We start from the raw sequence: 25,430 nt of genomic DNA on the forward strand, positions 1-25,430 counted from the left end.
AACTTATACAATATATGATATAAAAAAACTGAAATAACATGCTATGTTATGTGATGTAGACAAAAAAAAATCTGTTCATGTCTGATCTATACTGTGAGCATAATGTTATCGTACTTCAAGCCTCTTTTCATCAGGATGGGAGAAATGACGATTATAGAAGCACCAGAAAAATATTCATGCTTTAATTAAAAACTGTTGATTACATTGAAAACAATCCCACCTCCCTCCACAATTAAACACTGGAATAAATATTAAAGCTGTTTCTCCGCCACTTCCCAGAAATGCTGTTATGCTTGAATACTGTAATATTCTAAAGAAGGGGAGGGGTTGGTACTGGACCTCAGGGACCAATTTTTTAACGGCAGAACGGATACAGAGCAGGGATCTGGTCCAGAGGACAGGAGGTTCTGGTGCTGGACCAGAAAACACAAAGCAATACAAGAACCCACAGAGCAAAGAAGGCTTTATTAGATTTGATATAATCACTCTCAGCCACGTTCATATTACAGAGCAGAATTTATAGTTCTATGTCGTCCCTTTACGATGTAAATGTGTAAGACGCCAGCGGGGGGAGCCGCACTCCTGTCAACAATGAAACTTGATACCAGGAAGGCATCGCTACTCACTTCAGCAATCTGGTTCCAATGGTCACTCCTGCCTTCTAGAATTATCTACTGTCTGTTTGTCTGGCCCCCTGCCATGAGTCTGCTCCAGTCAGCGTTCCACGTCACTCACCCTGCCTGACAAGAATGACGACACACAAAACGTTTTCCACTTGGACTCACACATAAACACAGCACAACTGTGGGCACAAGGCCTTAGAACAGACACATTCACTTCAATCACTTTGTGTGCCCATATATTCCCACATCCACCCCCAAAAAAAGACTTAAAATCAATTCGAGTTGTTGACCGCCTGTCGCTGGGAGCTCGAGGAGAGTTTGTCCAGGTAGGTGAGTGCCTTGCAGGCCACCAGGCCATAGTAGGTCTCCAGGAGGGAGCAACCATCATCCTCCTGCCCCACACCTCCCCACACCCGCCCCAGCTCCTCCGCCCCCACCCCTGCCGAGCTGAACAGCCACCGGTAGCAGCAGGCGTTGTAGCGGACGTGCTTGTCCCCCGAGAACCTGGCGCTGTGGACGGGCACCACGCCAGCCTTCTGGGCGCACAGGCCCACAAACACATCGGACGGTACCGGGGAGCGGACGGTGGAAGAGGCCACGTACACCTTCCTGACCACGTCCTGGGAGAGGACGAAGGCGGCGCCAGAGCAGTAGTCGGGGAGGTAACGTCTGGGGTAGAGGGCAGGGGGCAGGTAGCTGGGGCTGGAGGGGTCTCGGTTCGGGGGGTCTTTGTGGATCACCCTCCCCAGGTACAAGTCCTCCGGGTGCCTGCGCAGCCCCAGCAAGTACCCACCAACGGCGGGCAGGTTGACAAACACGGCCTCCTCAGCCAGTAGCAGAAATCGGGCCATGGGGCAGAACGCCATGACCCAGCGCAGCACCAAGACGGTCCGCTCTGTCTGGCTGCGCAAGGAGTTTGTCATGGTCACGTGACCCTGGACCAGGTCACTGTGGCGGCCCGACTCCCTCAGGACGGGCTCCTGGTTGGCCGACGAATGGGAGGAGCCTAGGAAGAACAGCGTCCGTACGGGGAAACCCTGTACCTGTGATAGGTTGGCCCAGGTGGCACGCACCGCATCCCGCTGGCTGACGTTGCCGGGGTAACTGAAGACAAACGTGAGGAGGAAAAGGTCGGAGTTGAGGCAGGCCTTGGGGTTGCTGATGGGGTAAGACTGGGACACGTTGTCCTGGGAGCCACTTAGGTCCAGTTTCCTGGCCCGCTCTCTGATGTCCAGGACCATGCTGTCGGTGTATACACCCGGGGTGGGCTGGAGGAGGTACTCCTCAACAAAGTCTGCCCCAAACAGCAGAGCGTGGAACAGCACAACGTTGAAGAGCAGAAAACACCACTGGTGGGTCCGCAGCCTACACAGAGAGAACTGGAGAGGAGGGGATGGGGGGAGTGGGAGAGAGGAAAAATTGAGAGAGTGAAAAAATGGAGGAAGGAAAAAAAATAAAAAACAATGGGTGCCAGAACAAGAGAAAAGTTATCAGAAAGACACGAAAACATAAACTAAAAACTACAATAATTCAGTTTCAAAAACTGAACAAGAATGATCTTACAATCATACAAGTTTTTCAGGATTTCAGACACTCTAGCACAGACCGAGGACAGAGTCAAGCCATTCCCAATGCGAGGGGACTAGCTAGCTTACCTGCATGATACCTCCAAACCACCTGTTCCTGTGCTCCTGAACCTGCGGTGTGGATCTTCACGGCTGACCAGAAGCACCTGAACACTCCAGCCAAAGAACACACCGATGTCTATGTGGCCACGTCAACAACCGCAGCAGGCTGCCACAATGCTCCCACCTCCAGGTAACTGACCCCCCAGGTAACTGACCCCCCAGGTAACTGTATCCACCTCCCTCACTCAGCTCAGGTAGCATTCTCAAGGAGAGCGTCCTCCATCATGCATATTTTAAGAGGGCCTCATCACTCAACACAGAGGGACATCCCAGGCAAGAAAACAAGCATGTCAACAGACTCTTACTTTGGGACGTTCCGTCACCATGAGGCTTCACTTAGGAAGAGCACATTTATTCCATACAGATTTTTCAGCAAGGGTATATTGAGAATGAATCCCTGTGTCCTCCTATGAAGGGCCCCCGAGCTGTCGGTGCTGTTTGTCTTTCAGAAGGGAACACACTAACTCACCCTCAACTTGTCAGCACCTGCATACACACATGCAGACTCACATAAGTACACACAGGCATTCTGTGTTGCAAACTGATTCTACAAGTTGACGAATCATCCCTGCTACATTGTGTGCGTGTGGTTGTGTGTGTGGAACACAAAAGGCATTCACTGAATGTACCTGAATACTTCTCTTGGTTTGTCTGCTTGGGGCTTCTGGAGATGGCAGACATTCACTGGATGCATCTGAGTGTGTGGATGACACGTGTGTGTGTGTGTGTGTGTGTGTGTGTGTGCGCGCGCGTGCGTGCGTGCGTGCGTGTGCATTGACAAAGCACATGTCCATAACCTCCTCTACCAGAGGTCAGAAGAGCTCTGCAGTGAGCACTCCTGTACCAAAAGAACACACAGACACACAGCACAAAGAAACACTGCACTAAGGGGTACAGTAGAAGACAGCCCACAAAGGACCACTGGAAATTAGTCGAACCCTCAGGATCAACATCACCATGCCCTCAAAGGCGTAAGTACAGACACCAGCTTCTATTTTCCAATCTAACTGATTTATTTCTAAGCATTTCTGACATTTTTGCTTTCAATATTTGTGACTGCTCATAATTTGGTCGTCTTCACGTGTTTTAGAAGGCATTCAGTCTTTGGTAGAGGATGATGAGGACGTTTTTATCATTTGGAATATTGGAAGAGGCTGGTCGAAGTTGATGATTTTCTGCAGAACGTTCTGCCGTTACCTTGACTGATTTCAAATGCATGTTTGGTACGGAGATTGAATTCCCGTTCAGTTCACAAAAGTTAGTTGGCACCTTGTATACTGACTCAATGCTATAAAATTCCGTCCTCTTCCTGCCGTACACAACTGAAAGCTTTTATGCGCCGTTTCTGGTTTAAGCGTTCAAAAAAGCTGTCTATTGTGTCGCGGGATCCTCAAACCGGGAATGTGCGCGAGGAGGTGGAAGGATCTGGCTTCACAGTGACACCTGTGCGATGGACGGAGATGTCAGTGACTCGAGAATGATTTGTTGTTCTCTGCTGTCCGCGAGGGTGCGTCTCCCTCCACCGTCACTATAGTGATGCGAGGACATCAGGAGTTAACCCCCACACAGCTTTAACTCATGCTGTTCCCCTAGTGTCCTCTATCTCCAAGGTCTGTTCGACTCCCTGTCCTGCTCTAATATCATCGCTACTTTCTCCGTTCTGTTAATGAGTGATCATTAGGGTAGGATAGGTAACTATCAATTATTAATAACTCAGGGTGCAGAAAAGCTATATGGGACTCCATGCTTTTCTTGTCATGTGAAGGTGGGGGGGGCTTTTGCATCGTACATGATCATCTTCCTACAAAGACAAACACACACACACACACACACACAGGTGTTGTGTTTCCTCTGGTATGTGGTGACTGTCTCTCTGGAACAAGTATCTTTTTTAGGAAGAGGGGGATATATTTTTTAGAGCTTCATGATGTGCTTGTCCTTCACCAAAGGTGGCCTGCATGCCTGTGTGTGTGTGTCAGAATGTGCATCTGCATCTTTCTATATCCCCTTCTGCTCCTGTTGTTTTTTATCCTGGAGGGATCTTATCATCAGGCATGTCAGTTGTGTTTTCACCTCTGCCAGGCAGAAACAGCAGTCGAAGGCATTGAGAGTGGGATGACAGCAGTGTGTGTGTATGTGTGGGGGGGTAGAAACCCTATAAATTAGCTTGAAAAGTGCAGAGGACGTTCCCAGATCGAGTTTCCAGTCTGTCTCTGGGAACCAGATAGGATGAACATTCCAACAGCATGCTGAACTGTGAGTAACACTGGAAACGTTTGGTAACACCGATACTAGGAAAAACTGTCGCTATTAAAAACTCGCTAGCACTGTATTTAGAGAGTCAATATGTGGATGATCTGTCTATGATGTTCAAGTGGCAAATGACTATCCACAAAGCCCACATTTAAGCCTAAGCCTAAGTCCAGCCAGTGGTTGAGTATCAGCTAAGCTGTCGTTGACGTGCTGTTAATCGTTTCTTGATGGTATGACCATCTGCAGTCAGCCTGAAGGGGACTCTCTAAATTAAAGTGTAACAACAGATTAACTCTATTCACCCTGATCATCTACTCTGCTGAAACCGACCACTCACTCCCATCTCTTAGTTTAAACCCAATGCCTGCAGGCTCCCTTTGGAGTGGATTCCTCTCCACATCTCATCACATCCCAGGACTGGTTGAAACGACGGGTATTTAACATGAGCTAGGTCCAACATGTACTCGGTAAACTGAAGATGATGATAAGACAGAGGAGCATATCACATCAACTAGTATCCAACTGATAACAATGTTGATTCAAACCCGAGGGAGTCTTCAAGGTGGATCCTTGGTCTGCATGTTCTGTGGGTTCTCTGTGTATTCCAAACCATGACTAAACACTCTCTATCACCTGGTTCACTATGGGGCTTGTGCAGTCTCTTTCATTACCTTGGAAACCTGAGAAATGCTGCAAATGAGGTTTGTGTGCTATTGACTAGTTCCATAAAAACTCAGCAGTCCTTGTGTTTGTGGGTGTGTGTTTGTGAGTGTGTACGTGTTTTGTCCGGGTGTGTGCATCCTCCACATCTTCACATCCTATTTGCAGATTTGACAGAAAACTGAAACCTAGAATTCAAATCTCTCTCCTCGTTCTCGCTCTCGTTCTCTCTCACTTCCGGGCCAGTTGCCTGGAGATCTCTTGTCAGCTGGGAATGCACACCGAGGAGACCAGCTCTGTTCACTAGCCTGTAAAAATTCACACGCCGATATACTGAGCGTGAGTCAGACTAGAGGGATTCGGTCTCCGAGGCTGGACACACACGCACACACACGCACACATGCGCACACACACACACACATGCGCACACACACACACATACTGAACTACAGAAAATGAAGCAGACGTGTTTGCTGTTTTCAAGGGAAACATGGCAATATGCAAAGCAGACACGTTTGCAGTTAGAAAGGGAACTTGATCCAATTCTGGGACTCTAGACGTATCGAGAACACACTGACAGTGCCTGCTGCTTGTGCTTACTCACCAGATCTGCTGCTTGTGCTTACTCACTCAGTGTCTGCTGCTTGTGCTTACTCACCAGATCTGCTCATGTGAAACAACGTTCCGTAGAAGGACTCAAGAACCTTGATTACCAACATGGGTATTCGACAGGGTGTGTTTGTGAGGAATGTGTCTGCGGAATATGTGTGTTGTGTGTGTGTGTGTGGAGAGGGTGTGTAGCATGTGTGACTAAGGGGATGTGTATGGGAGTGTGTGAGTGTGTTGCAAGGAATTTGTGTGGGGTTCCGAGGTGTGTGTGATGGGTGGGGTGTAGACCTAAGGCTCTTGGGCCCTCAGTGTCTCTGAGTCCGGACAGAAGGAGGATGGGGGTGTACAATGAGCAAGGGTAAATTCTACTAACACAACTATTTCAGAGTGCCTGTCTTATCTCGTATCATCTTTTATGAAATTATACATTTTTTCTAGTGTTATACTTTCAAGCAACAGTTGACTGAGAACTTCCACTGTTCCACTATTACCCTCCAGTATGACATGCATTTTTGTGTTCTGTTTGTGTTGACAGTCTACATAGCTTATGCTTGAGCTGGCACATGAATGTTGTATTGTTTCCTTCTTTCATATTTTACAGAGCACTGGTCTATTGTCTTCTCCATTACAGAGAGGGTCTGGGAGAGTCAGAAGCGTTGGCCATGCCGCCGAAAAGCGAACAAGATTCCGGAGGCGTTGCCACGGCGCGCGGTGGTCGACCCAGCACCAACGGGCCTCTCGCCAACCGACAGAAACTCAGTAGACTCCCGTCCATCCCCTCCGCCCAAGCCTCCGACATGGTTTACGTAGGTCAGTCCCTCCACACCCTGGGGGGTGATGACACACTTCCTGGTTACCTACAAGGCTTGTATAAAGAAGGACACTTCAGAGAGATATCTATGCATGGGATTCTCTCCATGAGTGCACCTACACTGTGAGCCAGCCTGAGCAGCGGCTCTGCACAAGAGTGTCACTGTGCTCTGACCATCAGAGCCACGTCTGACTTCTCTGATGCTGGGTTCTTTAGATCATCTTTGGTTTTGGCATTCATTGCTTTTGATAATCTGTTGGGTGTCATCTGTGTGTGTGTGTGTTGTGTGTGTGTGTGTGCGTGTTAGGCTGATGGAGTTGTGTGACTCTCTCACCACAAGCTGTATGTTGGTGACAGCAGAGCACACAGGGTCCCTGTAAAAACGCCTGCAGACTTTATTTGAAAAGTGACAAGACATGCAGGCTGCAGACGGCTGTCACTGTCTCCAACGTCGCATGACAAAGCAGCTGTGAAAACACTATCCTGTGTGTGTGTGTGTGTGTGTGTGTGTGTGTGTGCGTGTATGTGGTGTGTTTTCAATGTACTTATGCGTATGTGGTGGGTGTTCAATGTGTGCGTGTTTTGGATGTGTGTGCGTGTGTGTGTGTGTGTGTGTGTGTGTGTCAGTGGGAGGCTGGAGCAGAGACGACCCCTCCTGCCCAGTGGAGCAGTTCTGCACGCAGCACAACGAGTGGAAGATGTCCGCCCCCATGATCCGTCACCGTGGCGACACTGGAGTGTGCTCACTGGGGGGGCTCATCTACACCGTGGGGGGGTACGATGACGTCACCTGCATGAGCAGCGTGGAAAGGTGAGAGTTTACTGAACTAATTATGACCATTCAAATTCCATAGTAGAACACTGGCGTGAACTTTTACGCTATTCATCAGAAGTCATGTGACTCAGCACCTGCTCCCAAATGGGTTGGAATCCTAAATTCAGATGACGTCAGGGAGACCCAGAATAGCTCCAACAGAGTCCAGGTCAGACAGACTAGGTCATGTCCTAGATCTAGATCATCTGCTCCAGAAGGTCAGGTCCAAAGCAATGTTGTTTAGGAGTGATGGACCACTTCTGATGACTGCTGCATGCTCTTCACTCTCTTCTTTACTCACCCCCCCTTCTTCTTTCACCACTTACTCTCTCTCTCTCTCTCTCTCTCTCTCTCTCTCTCTCTTTCCTCTCTTACCTTGAAAAACAAAAGTATCGTTTTTCACTTAGACAACACGACAGGGATACTCACAGGTTCAACGACAACCACATGACAAGACATACACAGAGGGCCTGATGAGAACACAAGGGACAATAGCAGGGTGTGTGAACACAGGAGGTGCAGGGAGCCAAAAGAGAGACAAGACCAGGACCGGAAACGCGCACAAGAAGACACACATCACTAGGGCCAGGGAAAGTCAGGAAAGACCCAAAACAAACAAGGGCCAGGCCGTGGCCGTTCCATTCTACTACTTTCTCACCTTTTCACTCCTTCTCCAGTCCACCCCCTCCAAAGTAAGCTACCCAGTTCCGGGTGATAACACCCAGGGACAGACAGCTAACCCATCCAAACTGTGAGCAGAGGAACCGTCTGTGCTCAGTAAGCCAACACAGAGAGTCACAAGGACGGCTCGTTCTGGGTTTGGCGTGCCAGACGGGATCGGTTTTACAAGCCTGTTTGTGTGAGTGTGTACTATGTATGTGTTTGTGTGTACTGGGTTTATGTACACTGTGCTTGTGAATTTGTGTGTATGTGTGACTGTGTCTACTGTTTATGTGGGTGTTTATATGGGTGTGTGTGTGTGAATGCTGCTTCAATCCTGCGCGGTATCTTGTGTGATAAAATTGCCTCTATCTAAAACAGCAGAGTATTTATTTGTTCTGGCCGTCAGATGGCCGTGTCCTTGATCTGCACAGGAAAAAGTGTCCTCAACGGCATGGCTCTCCTTTTCAATAGAACATATCAGCTTTAGATAATACATGTATCTCATTTATGTATTATGTATTGACCACTCAGATATTCTGCATTGGAGGAGAAAAAGAAGGAAGAAAGAAATGAGAAAGAGAGAGACCGAAGGGGGGTGGGGGCTACTCTACCTAAAACAGTGAATGACACATCCCTTGGTGACGCACGCAATGTTACCTAAGCAGCAGTACAGACAGGTCTCCATGGTAAAAACTTCAGCTGAACTCCTTGTCAAACACGATATTGCCATACAGAAGCCTAACCATTGATAACACCTCAGTATCTAAAACAAACAAATTCAACGAACCCAGAGAGCTCTTCAAAGACAAAGCTGTAGAGCTTTTCAACTGACAGTTACAATCAAATCTTTCCTATCACCACCCCTCCATGCTGCCCCAAAAATCTTTCCAAACTCCAGCCTTGCTTCTCATGAATAATCTCTAATTCACACTGCCAGGCCCAATACCTTCTTAACTCCACCCCTCCCTGCTGCCCCTCAGGTACGACCCAGGGACCAACACCTGGAGCGGAGATGTGGCCCCCCTCAGTGCCCCCCGCAGAAGAGTTTGTCTGCTGGAGATGGACGGCTGTCTGATCGCCCTGGGGGGCCACGATGGGGTCGCCTGCGTCAACACAGTGGAGAGGTACACCTGCACGCACGTGCACGTGCACGTCACACACACATACATGCCCACTCCTGCGTGCACACAACACATCACGCAGTCATAACACACAGACACATGCATGTCACACTCACCGGGACGAAACGTGTCTGAATGGGTTTCTCCTGGGTTCAGATACAACCCCAAGAGGAACGCCTGGACCAAGCTTCCCCCGATGTCCCGTCGCAGGGCCGGGGCAGCCGCCGCCGTGCTGGGGGGCTGCCTGTACGCCGTGGGGGGCACGGATGGACAGATGCCCTTGGACTCAGGTACACACCCAGGTCCCACTGGAAACTCAGCAGATCTGGGGACAGAATAGCGTATCGTGCGGACGTGAGGTCATCCAATTAGGTGTGGTGTGAGGAATTTCCAGGTGTTGTTGACGTTGCATGAGTGACTATCACGCCCGCCGAGAAAGTGACATACATTTTGAAGGGGTTAGTACAGTATTCCAATTATTCCGGTAAACGTGGCTTCAAGTTCTGCAGTCTTGCTCCAGGCACTTTTAACTACAGGCTATAGGGGAAGGTAAAGTTGTGTGAATACTGACATAAGTGGGAGGCTGGGACATGAACTTGTGATGTGTCCTGTGGAGACCCCAGAGGACCAGGTCAGAAAGAGCAGGGGTCACCAGCGATGTCACTGCTGAGGTGCCAAACGGCTGTAAGCTTACGCCACGTTTTACACACATCTGACACTATCATCACAATTCACAGAAGTGCACACACACACACACAGGCACACACACACACACACACACACACACACAGCAGATGGCGTCTGCCGTGTTAAGGCCTCGTCGCAGACTGCTCTGAGGTATGTGGGGCCTGTGGCCAGTTGGCTCTGGGCTTTCTATTTCTGTGACGGAGGTCAGAGTCTACAGGGCCCGTCACTCACTCTCAACGCTCTCCTTTTGTTTCTCCCACTTCATTCATGTGTCAGCCGCCAGCCTGTGGGAGGGAGGGCTGGAGCAATAGGGGAGGAAGAGTGGAAGGGGAAGGAATAAAGGGAGTGAGTGAGTGAACATCGTTAGCCCCTGAGCTCCAAACACATGTTGTTATACTGCTGAGTGCATGTGAGGGAGGAAATTGGTACCAATCTACGTGGTCAGAACGTCCTGTTACACCGGGCAGAGAAACACTAGACTTTGAATGGTCTTCGTTCTAAACATTTGATGTCCTGCCTTTTTTCATGACTACAGCTATACATGTCCTCAGCATCAGCTGAGATGGCAGGCCCTTGTTTAGACTAATGAGGATTCCTCATACACTAACACAACCCCTGACCCTTGACCCCCCCCCCAGTGGAGCGCTACAGCCCATTGGACGGCTGCTGGGCCATGTGCCCGCCCATGCTGACGGCCAGAGAGAACCCGGGCTGTGCCGTGTTCCTGGACCGCCTGTATGTGGCCGGGGGGAGGGACGAGCTGCTGCTGGAGCTCAGCACTGTGGAGAAGTTTGACCCGGAAGCGCACCGCTGGACCCCGGTCCGACCAATGAGGAGCAAGAGGCACCAGGTGGGAGGTTTCTGCAGTTTTCAATACTTTTGGACATCCCTCAAACGATGCATTGACTGAACCAATCCGCTGTTCTCTCATGTCGGTGTGTGTCTCTGTGTGCTAGGTCTCCTTGATGGTGTTTAATGGGATGCTGTTGGCTGTAGGTGGAACTGACGGAGTTACAGACCTCAAAACCATGGAGGCTTACGAGCATGAGACCAATTCATGGAGGTGAGTCACACACATACGTGTACGTACCACAATATCTCTTTTTTCATTAATTTCATTCTGTGCTACATGTTAACTCTCTACTCCAGTTAACCACATAACCAGATGATGTTCTCTACTATGTTTTTACAGACACTTTGGCAGCATGAAGTCCAAGCACCCTGGCGGTCATATTGCTCTGGTCAAACCCTTCTAGAATGTTCTACTTCCTGATTGCTTTTTTCTGCATGTTAATGCCGGAATATCAATATCAATTTTATATACTGTAAACAAATAAACAAGGACAAACTGTTTACATGAACCTGAATAAACATCTGCTATTGTTATGCAGTCACATGTAGAGAATGAGATGTATTCTGTCTCTGTGTGTTTGTGTATACCCGCTTGTCCTGAAATAATGTTCAAGGATAGGAGCTAAATGTTTATGGGCGTACGAATAGCCAGCAGAGGGCGCTGGTATCCCTAATTCTTCCAAGACGCGCTTCCTGTTGCTGTCTTTCTTGCTGTCATAAAGTGTAAGCTATCGTCCTTACCACAACCAAACCTTCAATGCCCGACGTTTGTGAGGTTCAAAGTCAGATGTATTTGTTATCTGCGAGGAGTTCCTCTCAAAACAACTTGTCGCTAACATATTAACAAGAGAGTATGGAACACCTCAACATTTGATCCATGTGGTTGTAGCTGATAGTTGTCACCTGTGTGCGCGCCTGCACCACAATAATTAAAGACCGCAGGGTTGTACCACTACAGTACTAGTACTGTATCTACCTACCTGAGAAGATGCGCAGAGGAAGCTGATACGGTCCGGCCAACTTGAGAGAGAGGTTTGCTTGAGAGGTTACCTCCACCTCAGGCCAGCCTCCGATGCCATTAACCCAGGACAACGACTCTCAAGAGGGGAACTTTATAGCAACAGACACCCCAACAGACGGCACTGCCGGAGTTCCGTCCAAAATGTGCAGCGAATGTTACACCAACCAGACGTTTGTCTACGATGATGGGACTGCGCACGACCACACGCCCAGGTAAAGAAAAACTATCACTATAATAATGTCATTTCAAATGACAATGAATGCTACATATACTAAATATGACTGATTGACATTTACATTTTTTAATTGAATTTTAAAGTTGCAGTTTAATTTTATCGAGTTATCCGCCGATATATTCAGAACCGTTAACTATCTTCTCCATGCACATTCTACATTTGTAGTTGAGTTGAGATGAAATAGAAGATTTTCGCAGCATGTAGACTGCGCCTGCGAGCACAGGTATATTACTGTATGACTTTCTGTAGGATGAAAATATAACCTCACAATTGTCAGATTTGCCTCTGATTGCAGATCAACATCATCTCCACTCAGTGTGCGCGTGTGTTCGTGTGTGTGTGCATGCATATCATGTTTGCCAGCACGTATGTGTAAGTGTGTACAGTATCAGCAGATGCATACAGTAGGTGCATTCATGTGTGTACGTGTGTGTGAAGGGTTTTCACTGAGTGCCTAGATATTTTACTTGTGTGTGTGTGTGTGTGTGTGTGTGTAGCTCCAGTTTCTGCTGACCCGTACACAAACACACGCGCACACACACGCACAACAACAAGGTAGGATGCTCTTCTAATAAATTACAAATTGAGTTTTCTCATCTCTCATTCTCTCTCTTTCATGCTCTTCCTCTCTCTCTCTCTCTCTCTCTCTCTCTCTCTCTCTCTTCCTTCATCTGCCTCTCTCTCTGTTTGCTCCGCTTTCTCCATCCCCATAGCTATAAGCTGAGGAACCCATTCATTAGCGAGGTCAGTGCTTTGTCAAACTCTGCCAGCCAGAAGCAGCCAGACTGGGGACAGTCATCAGAGTGACTCATCTGAACCAGCCAGCCAGTCAGCCAGGCTGCAAGAGCCAGCCTTCAAACTGCAGGGGAATTCACTCCAGTAATTAATTAACGTCCATATGAAATCCTGGTTTGTTGATTTGCTCTCTGGCTCGGCTTGAGCATTCTGAGCTCATCAGATAATGATCAGCCAATTAGCATGGCATACCTATCAAAATATAATTGGATAGGGGATTTTTTACGCCCTAACCAGATGCCAATCATAGGGATTAGTCAGGGAAAAGCATCAAAACCACGGAACTCTAATGGGGATGTATTAAAGACCGGTCATAGATACAGTCATAGCTCTGAGATTGGAAGGCATCGGAGCACTCTCAGAAGTGATTGGGGAGGTCCAGGTCTTTAATCATAACAGTAATCTCATCCAGACTGTGACCTCATCCCTCCTCCTTAAGCATCAGAGCAGGAACGATAGTAGCTACAGAGGCTCTTGAACATAACAGGGGTCGAACGAACGACATGTGCGTCGTGCATGCATGTTCACTGCGAGCACGACACCCTCACCTATCTCGCGCGTGACCCACGCACTCGGCGCTTGGGGTCTCTCGAATTTGGGCCACTTGAAAAACAGAAATATCAAAAAATGGTCAGAACGATACACTAAAACTGTTAACAGAGTAAGACTTTGAGAGCTATATCCTGTCTATGGGACTGACCTCTTCTGTGAGCCCGCTGCCCCAGATGGGAAGTGCTCTCTTCTCTTGCTCTCGTCTCTGAAGTCTTGTGTTCTTTTTGTTCACATAGAATTACAAATCATTTTATATGCTTCAATACTGATGACAAATGTAACCTTTGACTGTGCTATGACGCACGGATCTAGGTATCGTGCATGTTTCCAAGTAACCTGCACTCTCTAAAAGGTCAAGTGTGGCTTCCTCTATGCAGTTCTTTAACTACATCCTATGCAGGCAGTTTCTAAGAAGTCATACGCAAACAGTGTCAAGCTGTCATACAGAGGCCTCCTGTCTGAAACTTTCCGCAAGACGGTTTAACACATCTTTTCTTAGATGCACATCAGCAAGCAGTTGCTAATTCATAACAAAATGGAAAAGAGTTCTAAAACATTGCAAGCTTTTGCTAATCCATCCTGTCTCAATACACATATGGAAGCAAGTTCTAACACATCCTATGCAAATACACATTTTATCTAGTAAGCATTTCTATTCATTATTTCTCCAAGGTGCATTCAAACGAAGGAGCCTCAAGGATCCTTTGACACAGGGATCATGTGAAGTGGTTAGTTGGGCTCTGCTTGTTTGTTTTAAAATTGATATTTCAGAATATTTACAGTGTAGTAGGTATTTACGTGTGGACTATGAGGTAAGTTGACCAATGGTTGTTCATAATTGTTTTACTTATGTGCATTTATCCTTCTTTCAATGTAAACACTGGGTTTCTGCCCTCCCCCCCCACCCTTGTGAGGCAGGCATGACCCCAGCACAGCACACACGCTGTTCCCATGGCGACAGGTAATTCCTCCCCCCATCCCCTCTTCCTTACTTTCATCCGTACCTTCCTTAACGCATGCCAAGTGTCACTCAAAGACTCCACGATGTGGGAGGGGCTCCACACCTGAGTCCATACAGTAGGGTAGGAAGAGGCAGCCTTCACCCTTATCGACTGATCCAGGGTCAGATCTCTCTCATTTACCTCATACTAAAGACATGGAGTGCAGATGTCAATCTGACCCCAGGTCCCCCGATAGGGGAAACTTCCTCAGCATGTTAAGAGCTGTCAGAGCTCACTGCCAGACATGGAATCAGTGAAATGTATTACATTTTCAGGTGCTATTCCATTTTCCTGGAGATGAATACATTATTTGTTGCCATACAGTACTGACACTCTGATGATTGGATATCAACCTCTTGTACTGTTGGTTTTCTTCTTCTGCATTGGATGGAGGGACAAAGCTCCTGGAACTGCATGACCAGGTCCCTCAAGCATGTATTTAAGAAACACACTTGTTCATGTATGTGAACTATGCAGTATTGTATGCATGAGTCAACATGAGGCATACAGGATACTGCACCTTCAGACGCACTAACTGTATTGTCTAGGACCATGTGCACTAGGGTTGATAATACTGGCATGGGGTGATGCTGAACGAGTGGGATCTGTTGTTAGTGTAACTGATGAAACATACCAGAGCCAGACGATGACGCGGGACGCAGCAAACGTTCGCTCCAGTCGGGGAACAGATGTGACTGAATAGACACTCCGTCTACCCTCCTCCTTCCCCTTTTCTCCTCCCTTCCTCCTTCCTTCCTACCATCACCCTCCCCCCTCGATCCACCCTCCCACCGCTCGCTGGCCGAGCGGCTCCCTTTGCCTTCCTTCCTCAACACAACCCTCCTTTCTGTTGTCTGACTCTGCCTCTTTCTCTCTCTTTTGCCCCGCCCCCCCCCCTCCCCTCCCCACAAAGCTCCTCTCCGGAGCCCCCCCAAACCAGCAGCAGCGTCAGCGGGGTCATCTTGGACATCTCTGCCCTTAAGATGGAGGAGGAGGCGGAGACCGAGGTGCCCCCCCTGCAGCCGCGCTTCCGCTTCCGAGACCTGCTGCTGGGAGACCTGAGCTCCCACAACGACGACAGGTAGGAGGCAGTGAGGAGGAGGTGGAGGTGCAGGAGGAGGTGCAGGAGGGGGTTCAGGAGGAGGTGCAGGAGGAGGTGCAGGAGGAGGTGCAGGAGGAGGTGCAGGAGGAGGTGCAGGAGGAGGTGCAGGAGGAGGTGCAGGAGGAGGTGCAGGAGAAGCTTGTAGAGTTTGCAGGAGGAGGTGCCGAAGGAGAACTAGAGCTTTCTGTGCGAGGAGGTCAGGGAGCAGGAGCAAAGCAGGTGATGTAGAAAAGGCGGACTTCGAGAGGAGATGCAGGAAGGTGTATGAAAGAAGGCCTTGGAGGAAGGACTGCAACATGAAAGCAGGGCCCGGAGGTGCAGGCTATGAACTGTGCTGCTGGGTGAGGAATGGTAGGCGCTGTCCATGGTGCTGAAGTGTCTCAGAGTCTCCTCATACTGTAGGCTCAGATGTCAGCTGGCACAGTCCGTTCTAAAGTGGAAGGGAAGGCTTCCGCTACGACGTTCTTGCAAACCTAACTAAAAGGTAACTATTATCAATGTTCATTAGTAAGGTTTTCACCATGCCAGAGGACAAACCTTGCCTTTGCCATAGTAAGACGATCAAACACTGTTTTGATAGAACCTAGGAAAGAGAGAGTAAAATAACGAAAGTGAAAAAAGAGAGAGAGGGAGGTACAGAGGATGCACAATGAAGGGATTTGTTTTTTGTCCTCTTCTGAGGGGCACTTAGAGGTTCTGCTGTTAGAAGTAATCACAGGAGGTGACAGGGGAGCCACTGTTTCTGTCTTTCAACGATAAGTCTGTGGTTGGGAAGCTAATCCCAGTGAGCAGTGAGAAGTGGATCAATACACCCCCCCCACCCTCCCCCACACTGCTAGGTGGGTGGTTCCCCAATCTTTTCCCCTGAATTCCTATAAAATGTTTCTCTCTGCCTTTGGTACTGCTGATGTAGTCATTTAGCAGACGCTCTTATCCAGAGCGACTTCCAGTAAGTACAGTGTTGGAAAAATTGAAGATATAACATATTTATCCTGTATAAGAATGATTCTGTGTTCAGTATTACTTGGGTGCAAAGAAAGGCCTAACCCCAAATCTGAGCTGTGAGTAAACATTCAAGACCCTTATCTTGGGGCTGAAGACTAGAAGATGTTGGGGGTTTGGTTGTTTTAAGGAGATACTGTGTGACTAGAACTGTAGGTGGAGATGCCAGGTCTGGTGTCCATTTGTTGACACCTATGTGAAGGAGCTTTTTCGACCCCAGGACCGGAGATTCTGTTGTTGTTGTGTTTCAATCAGGGTTGATGTCGTAAACACACACACACTCTAACACGCACGCACACATGCCCGTGCCAGTTCTATGCAAGGGAGCCAATGAAGAAGAGTCATGGAACATTTGCATGCCTTTGTCTTAACCAATGACTGTAAAGAGCGGTTCTGCTTAAATAGCTAGCTAGCGCAACATGCTAGCAGACAAACTTGTGGCACAATGGCGTGTGATGTTTTTGTCTCCTTGTGGGCCGGCCGCAAGCAATAAACTTTGTTAAACTTGTTCACCGACTGACTGTGCTTGATTACCCAGCAGTGTATACAGAATACCTATATATTTCTATTCAGTTGTAAAATTATTAATATGAATATTTATTGTATTATATTAATAGTATTTATTTAACTGTAAGGGTTGATAAAGTAGAAACAAATTCGGTAACGTATGGGTTTATGGTGAACCTTTTCTTTGAAGTCATTTTTTCTCTATGAAGTCTGTATTTTTTTCTGTAGCCTCTAGAGTCTAGACTGACTGTGCAACGTAGTCTTAACCTGTTTCATAATGCGTGGGATAAACTTGTTGTGGGATTATTTGAATTGCCTAGTACCACTTCCTTTACTCTGCCTGTGTGAACTTCACTGCTGCTGAAGGTAGATACTGTATGAAGGACTGTGTGTGTGTGTGTGTGAGAGAGAGTGAGAGAGAGAGAGATGGGCGTGTGTGTGTGCATGCGTGTGTCTGACAGGATTAATTACGGAGTGTTTCTCGGGGTCTCTCGTCTCTGTCTCCTCCACAGCTTTGTAAATGTCACCGGCCACATCTGCCTTGTTCACTCACATCTATCAAAGCTATTACGGTGGGTACGACACACAAAGGCCCACGTCAAACCTACAGATAACAACTCACTTCTCTCTCTCTCTCTCTCTCTCTCTCTCTCTCTCTCTCTCTCATTTCTCTCTCTTTTTGCTCTATGTCTCTCTCTCTCGTAATCTCTCTCACTCTCTCACAGTCACACACATACTCTCACTTCCTTTCCCATTTTCCTCTCTCCGGCTGTGTCTCTCTACCAGTCGTTATTTATGTTTTTCTCTCTTTTTCTCTCTGTGCCTGACTAGGTGGGCATGACAAACGTCCAGCACTAAAAGATGCGGACCCAGGTGGCATGGGCAGTAAACCTTCCCGTCCATATCTCTAGTTTTAACCTTTATGTTTTTTTCTCTTTCTGGCACCCCTCCATTGTTGACCAAGCTGAAAGCCGTTTACTGTGCACTAAAATGTCGTTAAAATGGTAGTGAGGACAACACAGCTGTCTGGCCAGGGTGGAGGGACCTACAGTATATATTACTTTGTGTGCACATTCTGAGAGGTAATTGGGAGAGAGGAAGGAACGAATGGAGGGATGGAAAGAGAGACAATGATAGGAGGTGTAAGTTAGATGTCAGATTGCAGAAATACAAGTAAAAAAAGGGGAAGGGGTGAAAGGGAGAGAGAGCACGCAGGAGGGATGACGGGTGGGAGAGAGAGAAAGCGAGAGAAAGAGTGGGTAGGAGGGATGAGGCTGGATGACAGAGCGACGATCGGGGCGGGCGGGAGTGAGTGAGAGCGAGTTCCCCCTGTGTGTGTGGGCGAGGGTTAAGTGGGCCAGGTTCAGCCACTGTCTGCGCGCGTTTTTCTGAGAGAAACTGACTCATTGTGTCGGTGAGTGGGTCAACACCTCCACACACACAGAGAACATGTGTCCAGCAGGTTATTGCAGAGAAGGGAAAAGAGAGGAGAGAGTTTGTGTGGGTGTGTAAGGGTATGTGTGCATGTGTTTGGGTGATTGTGTGTGTGCGTGTGCACAGGTATACTTGGTTGCGTGTGTTTGTGTATTTCTACAGGCATGTGTGTATGTGCATGTATATTCAGTGTTCAGTGGGACTGTGTTCAGTGTGTGTGTGTGTGTTCTAATGTGGGAGCTGTTTAGATTGTGTTGGGCTACAAGAGATTGTTTGGGCTACAGTGTGTGCTTTGTGTGTGTGAGGTATCATTGTGTAAGCAGCCTGTCTGTCTTTGGGTGTGAAGTGTATCGGACTGTGAGGAGCAGCAGAAAGTAGATACCGTACAAAGACTGAGAATGCCATGCACCAGTTAGGGTTATTCTAGTCTAGCAATGTTGCTGTGGCAACAGGATGATCAACCACGCAAAGCCATTAGGAGCAGCATGGAGAGAGAGAGAGAGAGAGAGGGAGAGAGAGAGGGAGAGAGAGAGGGAGAGAGAGAGGGAGAGAGAGAGGGAGGGAGAGAGGGAGGGAGGGAGGGAGGGAGCGGGGGAGAGGGGGAGAGGGGGAGAAGGGGAGAGGGGGAGAGAGGGAGAGATGGGGAAAGTGGTTTCTGGTAGAATATGCTATGTGTGTGCGTGTGTGTGTGTGAGAGTATGTGTACGCGCGCGTATATAGCGCGTAGCACTATAATTGCTATGGCACATCCTGCACCTGAAACTTGCAGCTGCTGAACTTAACAGGCAGAAAGATCAGACTTGAGACAACACAAGTAGTTCTTCGAATTTGACGTTATTCCATTTCAGTATGTCAAACACGGCCAATTGAACTGAAGTCTCAGACAGCTTTTATACACAGTCCCCTGTCTCCTTTAGTTGTCGTTACATAAACACTGCGATGGGCGCGCGTCAACTTCCTTCGTTTCATCTACGTGAGTCATACATAATACTGGGTAGCCTACTGAGTGTACTGGGTTTTCGAAGAGGGCTTTGAGGAGCGGTTTTCCAGTAATGCGCGTCAGTGTGCGCAATGTCTGGTCTCCTACAACAAGATGTGGTGTTGGTGGCGCGCTTGGTGGGAACATGTGTTGAGAGCGCGCATCATTCCAACAACACGAACGGCCACAGGTGTTCTCCGGTCAGTCACCAATGAGAAACCCGTTGAAACCAACAACACCATGGATTCAAAGACGCAGATTCCAACCTGGGTTAGCCCAGGGTTGGCCACTTGGAGGCTGGACTCTTTTGGAAGTGATGCGGGGCAAAGGTACCTTTTCCGTGCAGACACACTCCGAAAAATGTGTATTTGTTTACATAAATCAACTAGTTTTTCAGCAGAAACTGCTCGCGTGTACTGCAGGTCTTCTTCACTGCAGTGTATTGAGCCCATGTTCAGGCAATCAATGTGAGATGAATGAACCAGTATATTTTTTCCTAGAATTGTTTTTATTCTTCTTTTAAACTATAGTCATTTTGAAGCTGCATGTGCATGCGCTTATCACTATTGTGAGACTAAACCGTTAGCATGTTGTTTTAACAAGATTTACCCGTGTACTACTATTCGTATTGAACCTTTTATTAAACAGCTATACAGCCTACCTCTTAAAACATCAAATATAAGCAGTAAGTCTGAATTATGTGGTTTTCTGGGTTTTAGTGTTACTTTGGCATAACTGACTTCCCCAAAATTCACTGAAATGATAGTTCGTCATGCTGCTTCTTTGATTACATGCCCCATCCAAGCGCGTCGCCTTTTATTATCCTATCATAACAGTTGCTGTCTCAATCGTGTACTGTAATGTTGTCGCACTTGGTTTGCAGCAAGTATGATCATGAAGTACCTAATTACTTTCTCAGGGCCACGATCTCCATGGAAACACATCTGTTTGACGCTGATAGGCCACTAAGTGTAAACACTTGACAGGGATGGTGGACGTTATTGTTCTCCAGAGGCCTGGGTCGAGGGTCATTAGCTTGATTCTCTGTAATAATGAAACAACCAAATCCAATGAAATGGATGCCTCTATTTTCGATCTTCTTGTGTTGGTTTATTCTCTGTAAGTGGTTGTGTGTGTATATTTGTGTGTGTGTTTGTGTGCGCGCGTAGTGATGAAAGAGTTGGTAGACCAATCAATATCCCTAGAACTCCTGCCTCTCTTTCACTCCCAGTCCCTTTCTGACTCCTTCTCTCTACCCCTCTCTCTAACTCTCCATCTCTCTGATCACCCCCTCTCTCTCGCCCTCTGACCCTCTCACTTCCTGACAGCTTTAAATGGGTCGGCTACGATCACCAGCAGTTCTGCTGGAGACTGAAATAGCTGTTTCTGTCAGTCACCAGACCAACTGTTTGTGTCCCTTTGTCTCCACTGTACAATCAGTCTCACCTCAGGCCTCCATCAGAAACTGGCACGACAGCACACTTTTTACTGCTGCCTCTTTCTCTTCATCTCTCTTTCTCTCACCCCTTTTCCACCTCAATGGCTGTTTCGGAGTCCTATCTTGAACCAGTCCTTTGCATTTCAACAGCAAAAGAACCAGCTCACGGCCTGGAAAGCTGGTTCCAGAGCGGCACCAACTCTTTGCTGGTTGAGCAGCATCCCACTTATGTCAAAGGCTGGCGGTGGGATTATTGTGACCCACCAAGACTAACTGAATTTGTGACTGCCAATTTTTTTTACATATCTTCAGCAAATAACTTTTGTTGATTGTAAATCAAAACATATTCGGAAATCGCTGTTGTTCTTGAACGTAATCATCGTTCACAGCAGTCAGTGTGAGCATGCATGTGTGTTTCTGGGTGTGGGTGTGCATGTGTGCATGTGCGAGAGTGTGTGAGTGAGGTACGAAGACTGGCAATTATGTTTGATCCCTCAGGCAGGCTATTAGAAACAACACTGTGAATATTTACGACAAGTCCGTTGAGCTTTAGAGGCCCATTTGTTTAACAGCAGTTTACATTTAACAGTGTGAAGGTGTTAGGAAGAGAATGTGTGCATGTATGTTTGTCAGTGTACAGCATGTGTATAGGTGTGTGTCTGTGTGTGTGGCTGTTTACCGATCTCTCTCTCTCTCTCTCTCTCTCTCTCTCTCTCTCTGTCTCTCTCTCTGTCTCTCTCTCTCTGTCTCTCTCTCTCTCTCTCTCTCTCTCTCTCTCTCTCCTCTAGGGTGCAAGTGGAGTTTTACGTGAACGAAAACACCTTCAAGGAGAGACTGAAGCTCTTTTTCATCAAGAACCAAAGATCAAGTAAGTTGACTGGCTCTCCTATTCAACCTCAGGGGCATTCTCAGCTTGTAAAAACAGGTGATCGAGTCCCAGGTCCCTCTGCAGATGTATGGACTGATGATGCTATGGGAGCTCTCGTCGTCAAGGAAACGGAACCATTGAATGCCTAATAAGAGACCTTGTCACAGTTGGGTCAAATACACCAATGACCTGTACTTGAAAGGTTTTGTTGAGGTGCATTTGGTTTGTGCATTGACTGGGAAATGCTACTCTAATGGCTTATGGTCAGTAACTAAGGACTTGGGTTCCCTTGGGTGTGTTTGATGTTGACGTGAGGTAGCATGGACGCCTCCTCTAGCACTGCGGCGCATCCTCCTACTTGTATGTCTAAGTTTGGTCTTGCAGCTGGTGTGAAGGTCAGTGTGTATACTACACACACACACTCACCTCTCATGAGCACACGCACTTATTTCTACTCCTTTGTCTACGGTGCTCCGCAGGTCTAAGGATCCGAGTGTTTAACTTCTCCCTGAAGCTGCTGACCTGCCTCCTCTACATCATCAGAGTCATGACAGACAACCCCTGTGCCAGCGGGGCCAACCTCCACCCGGGCCAGCGGGCCAACGGCACCAATGGGAGGTCAGATCAAATTTACTCTAACCTCAGTACTCAACCTTCTGCTTTGTACTTAGTATCTGGGGGATCTTCTTGTCAGTGACCTGCAGATACCCTCTCACATGAATTATTATCTGTCTCTCTTTTTCTTCTTCACGCTGCCAACCAAAAATCTGTCTTTCCCTCTTTTCCGTTGACATGCACACCACACACACACACACACACACACACACATCGTGTCTCTACAATGATCTTCTCTGGTCTGTTGCGCTCTTCACCATTTTACACAAACACTCATCATCATTTCACCCTCTTTCTCTCCTCTGTCCCTCTATTACCCCCCCCCCCCTTCATGTTCTCTCTCTCTCGGTCTCCTTCGCTTCATTCTGTCTCTCACTCTCTTTCACGCTCCGTCTCCCTGCCTCTCTCTTATTCACTCTCTCTCAATCTTGCTCTCCCTGCCTCCTCCTCCTCCTCCTTTCGCCCCCTCCTCCCCCCTCCCCCCTCCCCCTTCCCCCCTCCACCTGTCTCTCTTGTCTCCAGTGTGAACTGCCAGTTGAACAGCTCCTCCCAGGACAACGAGATCAACTGGTGAGAGGAGGGTGTTACATCTGTCCCTGGAAAGGAGGGAGGGAGGCAGGGAGGGAGGCAGGGAGGGAGGGAGGGAGATATCGATTCATCCCTTTGAATGGATGTTTACCCTCCAGTGATTGTGGCGATTCTCTCCGTGTGGAGAACCCCCCCCCCCCCCCCCCCCAATTTGATCATACTGTTATACTTCCCTTACTGAACAGATGGTGAAAGTGATGTACGTGTTTTTGTACAGCTGAAAAATGATCAGATCAAGTATCAGATCATAACAAAGCATATCATGTAATGTAGGGCTACAATTGGTTGCAGTACACAGTTTGTTTAGAAGACTATTAATACCAAGGAGGTTATGTAAGGTATGTGCTTAGATTAGCTGTCTGTATGTGTGTGGTTAAATAATAGGTTTACTGCAGAGATACAGTGCCTAAACCATTGTGTTTTTGTATCGTGTGTTTGTGTATTATGTGTGTGACTGTGTCCTGTTTATCTGTGAGTGTGTTGGTGTGTCCTGTGTGTGTGTGTATAGTGTGTATGTGTGTTTATATATCCTGTGTGTGTGTACAGTGTGTATGTGTGCATACAGGGTGTGTTTTACAGCAGCTCTGTGCTCCCCTGTCCACAGGGAGTTGATCTTCTGGGTGGACCGGAAGGTTCCGGTGTGGGCCATCCAGGTGAGCCCCACAGCAGAGCAGACACTGAGGGGGCGAGGGGTTTAGGAAAGAAACAAGAGAGATGGTAGAGAAATGATGAACTGGGAAGATAAAGTGAGATGACATGTACCGTGTCTTTCAGGTGATTGTGGCCATTATCAGTTACCTGGAGGCCATGTTACTGATGTATCTAAGCTACAAGGTGAGATTCACACACACACACACAATTCTTTCAGACAGGTTCATTTCACACAGAGTCAATCTGGAATATTAACAAACCCTAATTAATATGATTGGCACAAATAATTTTCCCAGGTACATAAAGGATGTGGACTTAATGATAATTACAGGGTATTCCAATAATGACAGATGAGACTGTTGACTGAGAAGAGGTGTGTGTGTGTTTCAGGGGAACATATGGGAGCAGATCTTCCAGGTGTCCTTCCTTCTAGAGATGATCAACACTGTCCCCTTCATCATCACAGTACGCCTCGGCTGCATCTCAATACTCTCTGTTACCATAGCTCTTTCCATCGCAGTAGAACATTGAGACTCGGCTGCGTCTCCGTACTGTTCACCAGCTTCCTCTGTTGTACCGTCGGCACACAATGAGGGCTGGAGGAGGACAGGGGAAAACAGCAGGATATCAAATCTGTCAGTGAAGAGTCCTTGGGAAGGAGGTCTCTTCACCGCATCCTTCTTTACTTCCTTGTCCTGTTGAAAAGCCCTGTAGGAGTCCAAGTTGTGAATGTCATCTCTGGCACTTCATTAGGTTTGAAAATGAAAACCTGTCAAACCTGTGTTGCGCTTCCTGCAGGGTGTGTGGGGGGGCATCCTGCTGTGTTAGAAAGAATAACAGAGCATGTCTTACCACGGCCCCAGTGCACGTCATTATGACAGGCCCTATATATATATACAGTATATCAGGGATTGTGTGTTTCATAACCAACTAACTAGCGTGTACATTAGCGTGTATAAACACGCTAGTTAGTTGATTATGAAACACACACACATGCACCATTAAGCGTAAATGTATTTTACCAAAGATGCGTTGCTCTCGACGGGCCCTCGGACCGCACAGTGCCCAGTGCCCTGCCTGTGCCCAGTGCCCAGTGCCCTGCCTGCGCCGTCTATATGTACGCGTCTGGTTCCTCTGAGGCTTGAGTCAACACATTGTCTTTGCAGGAATAATTAAGGAATATGCTGTCGCTGCATATCCGGGATAAAATGCAATATCAGGCATAATAGAGGTAGGACTCGCTAATCCAAACGATGGAAACATGATGGATTGGTATAAACCGCCACCGCCATCCGCTTGCTGGTCTTTTCAGTGGGGAAGCTGACTGAAGCTGTGTTTGCTTTTGGGTCATTTCCCAGTTGAAACTCAGCGGGTGGGTAGGAGGGCTGATAAGCCTAGGTTGAGGTATTCTTAGATCAGGGATGTTTGGGAAGATAAATGTAACCGTCTCAAATTAGCACTTGGTTGTTCTTCTCAGATCTTCTGGCCTCCGATAAGGAACATCTTCATTCCAGTGTTCCTCAACTGCTGGCTGGCCAAGTGCGCCCTGGAGAACATGATTGTGAGTGTTGGTTTTGTGGTGCGTGATCTTGTGAACATACTGAAGATCCACCAGCCGTGCATAATAGAGTTAGCTTGTTTGCCTGCACCAGCAGAATACTTTACACAAGAGTTCTAGCAAGTTCCTCCTTCCTCCACAGAATGATTTCCACAGAGCCATCCAGAGGACCAACTCAGCCATGTTCAACCAGGTCCTCATCCTGATCTGCACCTTGCTCTGCCTCGTCTTCACTGGGTGAGTCACCTTCGACCCCCAATCCATGGCCCCTAGCCCTTAGACCTCTTACCTCTGGCCCCCAGC

General features: G+C 47.8%; 3 protein-coding genes across 6 annotated transcripts in view; 2 read left to right on the forward strand and 1 right to left on the reverse strand.

Moving 5' to 3' along the window:
- Positions 1-513: 513 nt before the first annotated feature.
- Positions 514-2,104, reverse strand: b3galt9 (beta-1,3-galactosyltransferase 9; the record flags this gene model as incomplete). The annotated part of the gene is made up of 1 exon (XM_084686991.1): positions 514-2,104. A coding segment is annotated over one exon (1,209 nt), but the record flags the coding sequence as incomplete, so codon positions are not given.
- Positions 2,105-3,129: 1,025 nt separating this feature from the next.
- LOC146236106 (uncharacterized) lies at positions 3,130-11,343 on the forward strand. 4 transcript variants are annotated; one of them, XM_084687661.1, is made up of 8 exons: positions 3,130-3,282; positions 6,435-6,643; positions 7,272-7,455; positions 9,102-9,245; positions 9,399-9,532; positions 10,568-10,779; positions 10,886-10,992; positions 11,122-11,343. In XM_084687661.1, the coding sequence occupies exons 1-8, from the start codon at positions 3,269-3,271 to the stop codon at positions 11,183-11,185; spliced, it is 1,068 nt and encodes a 355-aa protein (XP_084543787.1). In that variant the 5' UTR covers positions 3,130-3,268; the 3' UTR covers positions 11,186-11,343. The 4 variants fall into 4 exon arrangements, with proteins under 4 accessions (XP_084543787.1, XP_084543789.1, XP_084543786.1 ...); XM_084687663.1 differs by having other exon boundaries at positions 6,465-6,643; XM_084687660.1 differs by lacking the exon at positions 3,130-3,282 and adding an exon at positions 5,404-6,191.
- Positions 11,344-19,630: 8,287 nt separating this feature from the next.
- Positions 19,631-25,430, forward strand: part of kcnt1a (potassium sodium-activated channel subfamily T member 1a) — a 20,108-nt gene continuing 14,308 nt past the window's right edge. The window contains exons 1-9 of the mRNA XM_084687674.1: positions 19,631-19,738; positions 21,636-21,715; positions 22,195-22,333; positions 22,853-22,900; positions 23,523-23,571; positions 23,693-23,752; positions 23,960-24,034; positions 25,047-25,130; positions 25,270-25,364. Of these exons, the coding sequence (XP_084543800.1) occupies positions 19,650-19,738; positions 21,636-21,715; positions 22,195-22,333; positions 22,853-22,900; positions 23,523-23,571; positions 23,693-23,752; positions 23,960-24,034; positions 25,047-25,130; positions 25,270-25,364 (719 nt within the window). The 5' untranslated portion in view covers positions 19,631-19,649. The remainder of the gene's footprint in view (positions 19,739-21,635; positions 21,716-22,194; positions 22,334-22,852; positions 22,901-23,522; positions 23,572-23,692; positions 23,753-23,959; positions 24,035-25,046; positions 25,131-25,269; positions 25,365-25,430) is intronic.

The sequence above is a fragment of the Hypomesus nipponensis genome, chromosome 22 (genome assembly GCF_054491055.1).
Source record: "Hypomesus nipponensis isolate SF chromosome 22, ASM5449105v1, whole genome shotgun sequence".
Classification (NCBI taxonomy): Eukaryota; Metazoa; Chordata; class Actinopteri; order Osmeriformes; family Osmeridae; genus Hypomesus; species Hypomesus nipponensis.

Bases quoted from the DNA above. Each gene is read 5' to 3' on its own strand.
- LOC146236106 (XM_084687660.1), top strand. From the start codon at position 6,169: ATGGGGGTGTACAATGAGCAAGG. The intron at 6,644-7,271 runs GTCAGTCCCTCC...TGTGTGTGTCAG, and splicing joins CTCCGACATGGTTTACGTAG to TGGGAGGCTGGAGCAGAGAC. The intron at 9,246-9,398 runs GTACACCTGCAC...TCCTGGGTTCAG, and splicing joins TGCGTCAACACAGTGGAGAG to ATACAACCCCAAGAGGAACG.